Here is a 14,168-nt window from a genome sequence, read left to right on the forward strand (position 1 = left end):
TACGTAATACAATCAAAAGGCAAATCATGTACGGACATAACACAAGCAAATTATTATTATTGGCCATGCCTTTGACGCTTTTTTTGGAGAGGTGGAAAATATCGTGGGATTTTCTATTTTTTTGGAAAGGTGGAAAATACCGTGGGATTTTCTATTATTATAAAATTTGGTTTGTTTAAATCAACTCATATCTCTCACTTAGGATGGGGAACGGTGGGATTTTTTAATTTTAAAATTTATCTTTTTATTAAATAAAACTCACTTCTGTGTACGTGTAGAAAAACAAAAATTAGAAAAAAGAAAGAGTGGGGAGGTCACCTTTTGGATTAGGATTTTTTAAAATAATAAAATTTAAGTTTTTTTTCCAACTCAACTCACCTCTCTCTCTCTCTCTCTCTCTCTCTCTCTCTCTCTCTCTCTCTCTCTCTCTCTCTCTCTCTCTCCACAGAAAAAATAACCCCCTCCTTACCACTTGGGACATGGGAGAGGGGATTTTTATATATTTTAATCCCATAGCTTATAACAGCACAAGGGAGATCGACCGAATGCGGTGTTCGTATGATGGAGTGCAGATAGCAGGCGCATTCAGGGTCTAGGGGTGAGGACGCCCAAGTTAGGGCACTTGGGCAGCTGGGCAAGCTATAGGCAGGCATGCCTCTATAAGTGTCTGGGAATGTGGTGCTATCCACATTCTCCTCTATGCCTAGGTGGTGACTAGAGCTCCTTGCCCTCTTGTGCTATGGCGGCAATTACGGTGATGTAACATTGGTATCAGAGCTAGTGTTTTCCTTGTTTTCGCTCATGTACGTGCGAGATGCTCTTTCCATTGTTCTCTCTTCACGTGTGAAGTGGACCCCAAAAAGATAAGGTTTCTTGCCTTTGATTTTACATGAATCTTCCTCTCATGTTTTTCTAGAGCAATGGTCTCTGTGTGTTTTGAGGAGAAGGAAATTGTCATATGTATGCAAAATAGAGTGTGTACACTACTACCACCACATTTAAGTGTGTGTGTGTGTGTGTGAAGCACACACAAAAGAGAAGAATTTCAACTCAATACTATTTGTAGGGAAACCTCATGGCGGTTGTGCTAGGACCAACATCCCCTACTAACAACAACTGCATCACTCAAGTCGGTTCTCTGGTGGGTTTTGCATGGCTGTACGAGCAAGGAGAGGCTTGGAATAGAGAGATACATGAGCTCTGTCTCAGAAAGAGCCACCTACCACGCTGTACACATCGTGTGGCTAGTGGTGGAATGGGCGTTTGTGAAATCAAATGACCCGCAAACGAAGAGAGAGAGGGTTCCCTGCCGCCTCGGTGTTAAAACCCACAAGCACACACGAAGAGAGCTTGTGTGCCAAGAGCCACAGACGGGGGGGAAAATCTCAGTAGCGGCACTAAGCTACGTAGTAAGCAGTAGAGGGTAGCAGCAGCGCACAGTAGGCGTAACTACAAGAGGCAACACGTGCTAGTAGTCTCGGCGGTGAGACTGTTGCCAATGAAGGAAATGTGAGAGAGAGACCTTTACTCTCTATGCGGCCTATCTGTGCACCGTTTAGGTGATCATGCCTCCCCTCATACACTTGTGTGTAGGTGAGGGTGCTGCTGGATGGGTGCGGGTGGCCTCGCGAGAGAACACCATGAATAACTGTATTATTGCATAGTTGTAGCGTTGCATCTCGTCGTTGTTGCGAACATCCCCTCAAGCGAGCGCCACATGATGATCAAGATAAGGCCATAGAGCCTTAACAAATTTATTTATTTTTAAAAGCTTGGAGAGTGTTCCCACACCCATGATGAACACAACTGCACTGCTATTCATAAGACCAAGTAGCCGTAGTGCTACTCATCCTTGGTAGTCGTAGTGCCACTTATAGCGCATAGGCATTGGCATTGTTGAATTGTTGTTTCCTAGCAGTGGTGGTGGTTAGACATTCACAGAAGTGGCACTGGAATATGTGTGCACTGGCCGCATGAGGATAAGGTCTCAGAACGTTATCCTATTTGTTTAACATTGATTTTTTTTCTTTAAAAAAAATCTTTGGGGGAGGTTCCCACATAACTTAACCTCGCACATACTTTAAATGTGTGTGTGTGGGGGTGTAAGTGAGACACACACGATGACATAATCATAGCACATGTATGTAGCCATGTGTAGACAGTTTTAGGAGTCAGATCTCCCATGCAAGCTCTCCTTGGTGAGTTGTTGGTAATTACCTCCAGTGTGTGTGCCCCAAGAATTTGAGATCTCTAGGTGTGCATAATCACACAAGGCATGAGCTCTGACATTTTCTAGTTTATGTCTCACACACAACGCTAGGCACACAAGGATGTTAGCTTCCATTGTTGGGATAATGCATATCAATCAATTGCCCATTTTTATCTTGCTTTTTCGGGTCGTGATGTTATAGTGTTGAGGCTTAGTGAATGTTGCACTTAACAAAGTCAAGCCGGAGAGTCTGACAATGCTCGTATGGTCCTAGATTCATCAGATGATCTCTTGGATGAGGACATACTAAACAACCGAAATGTTGTGCTACTTAACAACCAAAGTGTATTATTCTAGTCCGTACACATGCAAGTGCTCGTGCATGGTCTGTAGAGATCAATTGTTCTAAGATTTGTAGTGATCTTAGAGCGAGGTCCGTAGTGATCTTTCAATTCAGAGTTTACCGAAACCTGGATGTTGATGATCTTCATTGGCCAGTTGTTCAACATGACTTGTAATAGAGTACGGAGCTGCTATTTAACCATTGGTCAAATTGATATACCATGAAGTACAAAAAGAGGTGAGTCTTCAAACTTTGGTTGGAGCTATTGTAGGCGAAACATTTGGAAAGAATTGAAAGGATTTAGTTGATTTGCAACGTCATCGAGCCATTTGTTTTATAAAGGAATAGAGGCTATTTGGATGAGATCACTGCTATTGGTGGGGAGGCTAAGCTTAAGGAATTCCTGGTGATGGATTGTACCATGGGTTACACATACACCAACCATGGTCCCCCCATTGAGAGATGTACCTGGGAAGATGTCAATGATGAGGTTTCCACCAGTGGGTGAGTAAAAGTGTACTCCTTGAGCTGCTTCCTTTGATTATAGTATACAAGCATGATTAGCTTGTTTAAATACTATTCTTATTTAGGAATGAACCACAAGCATGATTTTGAGAATCACAGTGGTGAAACTTCATGAAATTGTAGAAGAATGGTTTCTTGGATTGTAAATATGATGAGAAAACAATGTGGCCATGTGGTTGCACATTGAGTGGACATCAGTCCCTTGCGATTGATTGTTTAGGAATCAAGGTTATGAAAAGCTTGTGTTTACACCAGATAATGATTGTTATGTAGTAAGAATAATTTGAAACATATGTTAGAGATTATTCTAATGGAATTTGAGATAGCCAAGTTAGCATGATTATGAGATGATTATACAGAGATAAAAATCACATGCGTGATTTTTGGAAGAATCACGATGATAAATTTACGTATATACTGAGAGGATAACTTTAGTATTTTAGACATGATGAGAGATTGCCAAAATACCATGCATTTGTGCATTTGGAAGAAGATTTGTTGGCATGATTCTAAGGGATCATGATTGTGATTCTTAGACAAATCATGACCATGCAAATTAATGCAACACAACAAATAATTATAGAATATGCATGTTGAGTGCAATTTGAAAGTAGTTTGCATGATTTGAATCCATTCAGACACAAGCAGGCAATCGTGATTTTTGACGACGTGGCACATGATGTGATTTGTGATGATATGGCATAAATCACGGCGTTGAAAATCATGACAGCTTAGCCTTACGGTTTTTCTTATGCTAATGATGTATAATGTGCAACGTCCTTGTATGTGTAAATGATTAAGAGGGTGATTTCATTACTGGCGTGATTAATGATCATGGCCATGATGAGACTACAAATCACGGCATGATTCCTATGTGGTGTGATTGCAAAATCATGATAATTAAAGTTGATGTTTTTGGTGATGTTTATGATGTTGTGCTCTCCTTGATACTTATGCTTCATCGTTGACACCATCCTTTGATTGTTTGTTGAGATTTGAATGGCGTGACTTTTGCTAACGGGGCAATTATAACCATGGTTTTTTGAGAATCACGCGGCAGATGGTTTCTTGATGTTACCATGTTTTAAGCCCTTTTTGATCGTGTAGATGTTGTATGCACCTTAAATGACCTCTTTTAATGCATTTCTAGTAGTGTTATTTTGTAGGAGGAAGAATTACGACCGTGATTTTTGAAGAATCATGGCATGAAAACTGCTTGATTGTTGCACCTTTAGCCATTAGAAATGTACTTGTTTGCATTGAGAGTAAAATTGTCTCTCTTCCTTGAAGCTAACTACTTTCTAGTAGCATTAGTTTCTCATTCATTGTAGCCATCCTAGATGTATCGTAGGCTATTGATCACTCTTGTTTGTTGGAGGCTCTTATAGCATTTTGCCTTTTCAAGTAGTGGTTCTTGTGCTCACTGATTGTGATTTTGGTCTTGAGTAGTAGGTTCTAATTGTGTCTACCACCTTTTTTGGGAGTGTATGTGCTTGTGTCTGCCAATGAGCTTCTGCAACCTTAGCCGCTAGTTCGAAGATGGGTTTCATGTAGATGATCTATGGGGACATCTCAAATTGCATCCCTTTATTGGATAAAGTGATGGGGCAAGTCATCCTGGAATAGGTGAGAGCAGTCCTCCATGTGGTTAGGCTATTTTTGCTTTGTCATCCTTGGGTTCTTTGTTAGACATTGGTTTGATTATTGGTACCACCATTGGTGATTGGGAATTATTTTTAGGAGTGGTGGCTATTATAGATGAGGTTTTGTGGTTGAGATCTTGTTACTTCCTTGGTGACACTTGTAGAAGAGGTTCTTAAGATACAATGGCCAATATTTTGGGTAGATCTTCCTTCAAAATATGTGGCCCTTAATCCTAGCATGGGTGAAATGGAATGGTCAGCTTCATGGAGACCTATAATTTGAGGACTCTGAGTATATAGATTTGGGATTGGTTCCTTCTTTGGGGATATGGCTTGTTTAAAGAGTTCATCACAAAGGATCTTCAATGGAGAAGATGGATCTTCATCAAGATTGGTTTTTGATATAGAGGCTAATTGCCGCTTTCAGACAAAGACATAAAGAGCATTGAGTGTTGTTTCATCCTTGTCACAGAATAGCACCACCACTTCTTTGTTAGAAATCTACATGGCACACGTTCGGCTAATGAAGTTTAGTATAGCTTGCACCAACGTATCCCTACCTCTTCTTCCTAGGATAAAATCTGCTTCCAACACATAGCCGTCTAACACACAAATCTTACATTTCAAGGGGTAAGATTCCACATAAATTATGCATTCAAAAGATCCTAGACATGGCATGCTTTGAGTGCCAGTTCATCATGAATCCATTCATGAGAGTGCAGGTTTGGCTTGCCTATACAATGCCATAGTGCATATGTCACGATAGTGTATTACCTGTTAAGGATAGATTTGAGATTCTCTAGTTTGGAGTCCCAAGCTTGTTTCGAAGCTAATTTCTATATTAGGAATCTATTGGAATGGTTCAGGTTCTTGTTAGTGTATGTTTAATGCCCGCCTCTTAGCGTGTATCTCACATTGATGTATGGTGCACATTTGTATGGCCCCCATTATGAGGAGAAGCCATTGGTGCAATATCTTTAGTGGGAGCCCCAGATTAGATGTTTTAATGGGTCGTAGTTGTGACCATTGATGGTTAGGAGATGATGAGGGTATAAGCGTCTGTGGAAAATTCCCTTAGATCCCCATTTTATCATTGGTGGGGCGGTGGTCGGTTGGGATGTGTTATGTATATGCAGATGGTGAGCTGCGTCAATGCACCGTAGCTGCCCACGTCTTGGACGTGTCCACCACACTACCTGCACTATAAATGGACATAAGAAAAGGCATCTAATTCTTGTGAGAAAAACCTAGAGAATCAGTTTGCTCTTGAAAAATTTGTTGAAGGAAGGGCTATAGAAGTGTTTATCTCTTGGATCAAAAATCCACAAGACCACATGGCTACTATGGGAATCATAAAGACCAATGAAAAGCTAGCTCAGAGATGCATCCGAATTCTATTGCCACTGAAGTATGATGGCTTGGTTACGGCACTAAATACCCAGGTTAGAGTACCGACTCTTTCTTTTAAAGAATTTAGTACCATGCTATTTGAGGAGGAGATGCAGTTCAAGACCCGTGATGGTGGTGACACCGCATTTATGGCCAATGCGAAAGGTAAAGGTGGGGCTACTTCTGAAGATAAGAAGAAGATGTTTTCTGGTTCGTGCTACTCTTGTGACAATAAGGGGTCACACCGTCAAAGGCTGCAGAAAGAAGCAAGCTGATGAGAGAAGAACGGCAACATGAAGACTTCATGGAAGGGAAAGGGGTTAACCAACAATGTCCAAGCCGAGTTAGAACTCTGGGTTGCCATAGAAGAGGTATGCTCATCTCCTCCGACTCCAGTTGTTAACTATTCATGGATTTTGGATAGTGGGGCATCTCGACATATGACAAAAAAAAGGACTAGTAGTATAATTCCTGGTAGCCTTTACAAGAATCCATCAATTTTATTATCGTTAATAATGCTAAATGTCCAGCCAAAGGGTCTAGAAGCATCTCATTTGTGGTAGCTACACGTGAAGAAAAGAAGCTGTCTGATGTGTAGCTATGTGCCTCAAGTGAAGAGAAACCTGCTCTCAGTTGCTGCAATAACAAATCGTGGCCTTGAAGTATGCTTCAAGAAAACAGGATCAGAGATTTTAGATGTTGATGGGACGACAGTTGGAAAAGCTATGAGGAATAACAATTTGTACGAGCTGAGTGCTTTTACAACTATTGCAAACAAGGGCACAAACAAACTTTGGCATGAGCGATTTGGTCACATCAGATTTGTTGTGCTAAAGGAGATGTATAAAATGGGGATGGTGGAAAATTTACTTGCATTTGTAGAATTGAAGGAGCCATGTGATGCTTATATAATGGGCAAGTAACAACGGAAGGCATTTTCACAAGAGATCAGCAATCGAGCAAAGTCTCCTCTAGAGATACAAGTAGCTTGGGATTAGATGCCTTTTCTAATGATAATTTATCCCAAAGTCTCCTCTAATCCACCGCACCTTTAGTTTTGTGGGTTTCTTGAACATGCGCGAAGAAAACACCAGCACCAATTGCCCTCTTTGGAAAAATTTCTTCTTCAAATGCTGATCCACTTGCCACTTTCTGCGACTTTGAGTTTCCTGCGCCCAATAAAAGCTTTTCATCCTCTCTTCATCTAATTCCTGGATGACCTCTAGTCTCTATGCCAATGAATCCTCTGCACAGCGATCTATTCGTAACTGCAAGGTGCAAACTAGGAACCATAAATTCGACTGGTGTGATGGCCTCCATGCCAAAAGCAAGTTTAAATGGTGTCAACCCAGTTGCCACTTTAAACGCTGTGTGTGGTAAGCCCAAAGTGCCGTTGTGGCAGCTTCACATCCCAATCTGTCCGATGAAGACTTACCACTTTGGTCAGAATGCGGATTAGCTGCTTATTGGAAGATTCCGCCTGCCCATTTGCCTGAGGGTAATACGGGGATGATTTGCGATGCAACACAAAGTAAAACCCTGTCATTCGTTTGATGACTTTATTAATAAAATGACCGCCCCAATCACTGATATCAACTCCACTAGACAACCAAACCTAGTAAAAAAAACATCCTTAAAGAGACACTTGGCCACAGAGAGAGCAGTATTATCCCGCAAAGCCCATGCTTCTACCCACTTCGTACAGTAATCTGTGGCAGTAAGAATATACCTGTTCCTCGTTAGAGCCGCTGTAGGTTTGATTGGGCCTATAAAATCCAGACCCCATTTTTGAAATGGTTCCAAATGAAGAATCTGATGGAGAGCCGCTGTAGGTTTGATTGGGCCTATAAAATCCAGACCCCATTTCTGAAATGGTTCCAAATGAAGAATCTGATGGAGAGGCATTCGATCCCGTTGGGACGGTTGTCCCATGCGCTGACAAACATCGCATTGCCGCACAAACTGTTGTGCATCCGCATGAACAGATGGCCACCATAATCCACTTTGTAAGACCTTCTTCGTTGTGATTTTTCGTGAGAAATGCCCACCAGTAACTCCACAATGGGATTCCCACAACACTGACTCCTGCTCATGGGGTAGGATGCACCGCAACAGTGCGTCTGCAACATTGCGATAATAAAGTTCCCCCACATAGACTTCAAATGAGCAGCTCCGCAAAGCAAGGCGCCGCCGCTAATCCCTGGTTAAATGAGCAAGCGTCTCACCACTAGAGATAAAAGAAAACATTTCTTCATACCAGGTCCATGGAATTCTCGGAAGAGATGCTCCTTCCTCTTCAGACTGTACCCCCTCCACATTTGGCTGAACCGCAGACAGTGAAGCATCCGGAAATTCATCATCCACCCCGACTGTTGGCTCCCCCGAATCCAATCGAGAAAGGTTATCTGCCACCACATGCTGAGCACCCGGGCGATGGATGACTTCAAAATCAAATTCCTATAAAATAATAGAACCCATTGAGCCAGTCTACCTGTTAAATTTTGTTGTCGCACCAAGTAAAGAAGAGCAGAATGATCCACATGGAAGAAAAATCGACGGCCCAAAAGATAGTGCCGGAACTTCCGCACAGAGTACACCATTCCAAGGCCTTCCCGCTCTGTAACGGAATAATTCTTTTCAGCAAAAGACAATCGATGAATAGCATAATAAATTGGGCAAAACCATCCTACAGTCTGCTCCTTCATCAAAACAGTGCCGATTGCCACATCTGAAGCATCCACAAAAACACGAAAATCCACCCCCCAATCAGGAGGAATCATCACTGGTGCTTGAGAAAGTTGAATCTTGAGCTGGCGGCGGTAAGCCAAATCACAGTCTTTAGTCCATGGGAAATCTTTGCGGTCAGAATGAGCTGCTGCATTTAAAGGTATTGCCAAATGCGCCAAAAACCGCACATGGCGACCATGCCACCGAATTTGGCCCAGAAATCGCATACAGCCTTTAGGATCCACAGGAGCAAGAAATAATCATTCAAGACTTCCTGGGCTGGCCGCTACACCTAAGGAACCCGCTGCAGCATCACTCGAAATTTCGCAGCATAATCCTCCGCTATGCGCTTGCCTTGCTCGAGGACCCATAGTCGCTCCAGCGTACTGTCTTCTCCACACAGAACCGACGTAGAAACAACAAATGCACCACATCATAATCCTAAAAATGCCCGACGGGATATTCTGCCAACCATCTGGATGCTTTGCCGCGCTGAGGGTAGACTCGAAAACTGATTTTTTGTGGAGAGGATCAAAGGGTGGAGGCACATTCAGAGCATGAGTTGTCGAACTGCCGAACATGTGCATCCGGATCTTCTCCTTGTTTCCCTCGAAACTTAGAATACTTGATGTTGTGGGCTAGCGTAGCCATCATGACAGGTGGCTGGTGTGTAACCACTAGTGGTGGTGAAGGAAAAAGCCCTCGCAATCGGAGGAGAGGTTTGGGGTGTTAAAGGATGCCCAGCTGCCTTTGGAGTGCGGATCGGAGGACCGGAATGGCAATGCAATAAATGCACCCTTCTCCACCATGTACCCCTCATGCTAAAATCCAGACTTGAGGGCTGATACATCATTTCTCAATCCTCTCACATGGGCATAAGTGACCAATTTTCACAAAGGAACTCGAGGACATTGGTCAAACTCCACATTCTTGCACTTTTTAATCATATCACCTCCACTTTCCAATTGGAGGTCAAGATCACTAACCTGATGTTCCCCACTTTTCTCCACATCCTCTCTTCCCCTAACATTCACCTACAATGTCACCAAAGCACCTACAACTGGCCACTTCTTATTAGAAACCAAGGTTTGAGCTGTGCAAATAGTGGTCATTTGAGCTATTGGGGCAAAGGTTTCACCAGCATCAAAACCTTCAACCTGTGAAAAACCTTGTGCAACTAGCCTAGCTTTGTATTTTTACAATGAACCATCTGATTTATACTTAGCTTTCTAGACCCACTTATGCCAATAACCCACTTGTGCCAATAACCGTTCGTTTTGGTGGTCGATCTACTAGCTTCCAAGTGTTGTTTTTTATGATGTCATACTTTAACTGCATTTCTACCTTCCACGTTGGATCTACCAAAGCTTCTTCTACATTTTTGGGCTCCTTCACTAAATCCATTATCTTAGCCCCATTAAGGCCATACTGACAATGTGTTTAGAAGACCTTCTCTTCTCCTTTGTTCTCTTTGATCTACGTAAGCCATCTGTTGAAGTTTCTGCAACATCAGGTGGGGGGTTGCGATTATCAAAGAGTTGTCTTACCCAAGAAGGAAGGGGTTGTCCTTTAGGTGTAGGGGTAGGCCAGTGTGATTTCTAAGAGTCTTCATCATTTGAAAACTCCTCCTTCAGTTTTTTGGTGTAGGGGCAAGCCAGTGTGATTTCTAAGAGTCTTCATCATTTGAAAACTCCTCCTCCAGTTTTTTGGTGCTTGGGCTGGGAACATGGTGGGTTATTTATCCATTTGATGAGGATAAAGTGGACCAATCCTTGTCCTCCATTGAATGTGGATGCTCCACAAAAACCACATCTTGGTTGACCCTATCCTTTTAGCCTCTGGATCAAATAGTTGAAATTCCTTCGATTTTGTACTGTATCCAAGGAAGATACATTTCTTGCTTTTGGTAGCAAGCTTAGTTCTATTTGCATAGGTATATGCATGTAACATTCACAACCTAATGTTCAAAAATGAGAACATGAAGGCTTCTTACCCAAATAGGCCTCATATGGTGTGATTCCTTTGAGTGCCTTTGTGTACGATCGGTTGAGAATGTAAACTGCAGTGATGACTGCTTCAGCCCAAAAAGAGTCTGGTAACCCTTTCCCTTTCATCATACACCTTGCCATTTCCACGACTATGCGGTTAGTGGTGTTTCACAACTCCATTTTGTTGAGGCGTATGTGCAGTAGTGCGCTAGCGCTTAATGCCATGCTCCTTGCAGTATTCATTGAATTCACTTGAAGTGAATTCTCCTCCTCGATCTATCTGAAACTTCTTCACCTTATGCCCTATCTCATTCTCCACAAATTTATGCCACTGTTTAAACTTGCCACCAAAAGCTTTAGTCTTATCACGGAGGAAATAAACCCACATCTTTCTACTGTAATCGTCGGACTAACAACATAAAGTAAAAATATCCCTCCAATGTAGCAGTAGACATCTTACCATAAAGATTAGCATGTGTTACGGCATTTACCGCACACCACAACCGCATTCTTGTAACCGCACCGGATAAACTATTATGCGCAATAGTCAGTAATAGTGATTCCAAAGGATGTCATTAGCAGATGTATCTATTCGGATCACAGATACTATTCCTATATATGGATGTAACTGTATGTACGAATCAATGAAGTTCTTCAATCAATGAAATCTGTTGCAATGTTCTGTGTAATTTTCCATACTTGTCTTCAATCTGTGATGCTATAATTTAATCATTTATCTTTCTGTAAGATAAGTATGCTGTGCAAGAAGGTAACCAGTCCCGTAATCGCTTACTGTCTGGCATGAAGTAAATGCGATTACACTTGGAGACCACGATGTCCGCGAATGCGCACGCGTTCTCAGGGGCCTCGTGAGGTGGTGGTCCCAGTAATTGGACGGAGGAGCCACCGTCTCTTTGACGAAGCTCGTCATGGCTTGACGAGTAGCTCGCCTCTTTCCCCGGCAAGGCCAGAGGCTGGTTGTTGGTGGCGACAGATTTTGTACATGTAAGGGAGATGAGATTGTTGTGGATGATGCTATGAGGTCCTCTTGGTCTCATTTATGGTGAGGGGTTGAATTTGAGGTAGAATTAGTAGGCTAATCCTTCACTTCTTATCCAATAGAATGTTGTATGTATGGGAAGGAAGTGATAGGACAATGGAATGGAAGTCCTTGATTGAGGAGATGTACATCAAAACAAATGGAGGCACATAAGTGTGGGGTGCACAATCATTGCTCCTAGGAAGACAAGTGATATTGCTCTACTTGTAGGCTTGTAAAGAATGAATGCATGAGTGTCTATGATAGTTGAAACTTGAAATTTAGTATGTTTATGGTTTGTGTATCTAATATTTTGTTTTCTCTTTATAAAGGCTCAATGAGCATCAATGATCAAGCCTAGCTTGAGAGATACACTCATTAATGCCAACAACATTTGTGAGTGTGATGCTGAGAAATATATAAGTACTCTCACTACACAAGAGTGCAAGATTATTGAGCACATTAAGTCAAGGAGCTAAAAGGTGTAAGGCCTCCGTATCCTTTGACATAAGCATGCTTGGCACAGCTTGTGTTTTAGGTTGTTCAAAGCTTAGTAATGACTATATTATAGATTGAAGATATACTATTGATCTTTGGTCTAATATCCAAATTATTTACGCTGTAAAACTTTTGGTTTAAATTAGGTTGAATATAATGCCGAAGTAAAGAGGATCATTGAAATAGAGAGAAGTAAAGTGCCAATCAAAGAAAGAGGTGCTGTTGAGAAGCAAGCCAAAGATTAGACCCAAAGAAGAATCTCATATTGAATGGGGAAGGTATTCTTGAATTATGTAGATTCTATGTTAAGCTTTCTATTATCTTGGATGGGCATATTGTTATGTGTAGTAATTTGCAATATTTGTTTCACTGTCATTATATTCTAGGTCTTGTATTATTGTATTGATCTCTAGCTAGGAGATGTTTGGAAGAAAAGGTTATTTACATTGCAGTATGACAAAAAATCCATAGTGACCCAAAAAAAGTTGAAATGCATTGGCTTGTCACCTCTCCAAATGGAGAGGTGGGTATTTATACTTTCTTTTCTAGAGAGTAATCCCACGATGTGAAACATGTATCACATTTCCAAGTAAGAATGTGGAATATATAAGGTTGGTTTCTATCGTTGGCTCTTGTTCATGTGTACATAGATATACTAAATACTTTTTTTGAAGCTGGAGACACATTCTTCTTCACATGGCATGGCATCGCCCCTCGCTAAACATTCTAGGTTCCTTCTTCTATATCGCCCATGTCGATGCAAAATTTGTTGCAAACAAAATGACTTGCTTCTATCTTGGCTCACCTTACCTTGCTGAGAATCTAAACACTTTGGACTAAAGGCTTTATCCTCATCTTACAAAGAACACTTCACAAGATTTTCTTCGTTGTCCATACTATTAAACATATAAGATACTTTTACTATGATCTTATTCATGTGTGCTTGTGGCACTAGAACATGTGTATTAATATCTACCTATACGATAAATTATAAGTAGATATTAATATTAGCACGTGTATTGCTAATATCTATATTTATAGTATAGGTAGATATTAATATTAATTACAATACACACATGTTAGTGCCACATGCACACATACTAAATATGAATATTTACATATATAATAAATTAATCTTTGCACTAAATATAAAAATATCTATAAATTAATGTATCTATATAATAATATTTATAAATTAATATTTAATAATATTTATGCAGCTCCAACACTTAAGCCTTGTTCATGCCCTATGTGACCTCACCACCACAACTCCATCCAAGGCATCAAGTCCCACCATGTGCTCCTCTCGCAAGCCTTGCCTTCTCACACACTAGCTCATCTTGCTTGCACCTACAACCTTGTAATACGCTGCAATTTATCTTGGTGGCTACATATCAAACCACCCCCACTCTCGAGACTCCTAGCATCGCTAATTCGGGGTACTTTTTAAACCAATCTTGGCCGTATACTAAACCACTCCCACTTTCAAATCTCCTACCCCATCACTAATCTAGGTTGCTTTTTAAAGTTTTACTTTCACAACCTTGTAAATTTGATATACTCAACCAGGTAGTATGCAAAGGGTGACCATGTCTTGTTCCTACTTAACTATCTTTCTATTTTCTTACAAGTTCTCATTTGTTGCTGGGATTGAACCTGCATTAGTGATGTTCATTCAACCACAACCACAACTCTATCAAAGGCTCACCATGTGCTCCTCTCGCAAGCCTTACCTTCTCGCACACTATCTCGCGCCTTTCCTGCACATATAACCCTATAATGCACTACAATTTACCCCCGACGATAT

The 14,168-nt window shown here is 41.3% G+C and overlaps 1 protein-coding gene across 1 annotated transcript; it reads right to left on the reverse strand.

Moving 5' to 3' along the window:
* Positions 1–7,338: 7,338 nt before the first annotated feature.
* LOC147620474 (uncharacterized) lies at positions 7,339–9,063 on the reverse strand. The gene is made up of 6 exons (XM_086825319.1): positions 8,623–9,063; positions 8,367–8,566; positions 8,054–8,194; positions 7,839–7,953; positions 7,545–7,724; positions 7,339–7,377 (listed from the first exon to the last, which is right to left on the reverse strand). The coding sequence occupies exons 1-6, from the start codon at positions 9,061–9,063 to the stop codon at positions 7,339–7,341; spliced, it is 1,116 nt and encodes a 371-aa protein (XP_086681445.1).
* Between the last annotated feature and the right edge of the window lie 5,105 nt (positions 9,064–14,168).

The sequence above is a fragment of the Cibotium barometz genome, chromosome 31 (genome assembly GCF_041138505.1).
Source record: "Cibotium barometz isolate CiBa-2024 chromosome 31, ASM4113850v1, whole genome shotgun sequence".
In the NCBI taxonomy this organism is placed as follows: domain Eukaryota; kingdom Viridiplantae; phylum Streptophyta; class Polypodiopsida; order Cyatheales; family Cibotiaceae; genus Cibotium; species Cibotium barometz.

Excerpts from the sequence above, each read along its gene's own strand:
- LOC147620474 (XM_086825319.1), bottom strand. The coding sequence starts at position 9,063 with ATGCGATTTCTGGGCCAAATTCGGTGGCATGGTCGCCATGTGCGGTTT. Across the intron at positions 8,567-8,622 it reads ATTCTGCTCTTCTTTACTTG|GAATTTGATTTTGAAGTCAT; the intron begins GTGCGACAACAA and ends ATTATTTTATAG. Across the intron at positions 8,195-8,366 it reads CCGAGAATTCCATGGACCTG|GAGTCAGTGTTGTGGGAATC; the intron begins GTATGAAGAAAT and ends CCCCATGAGCAG.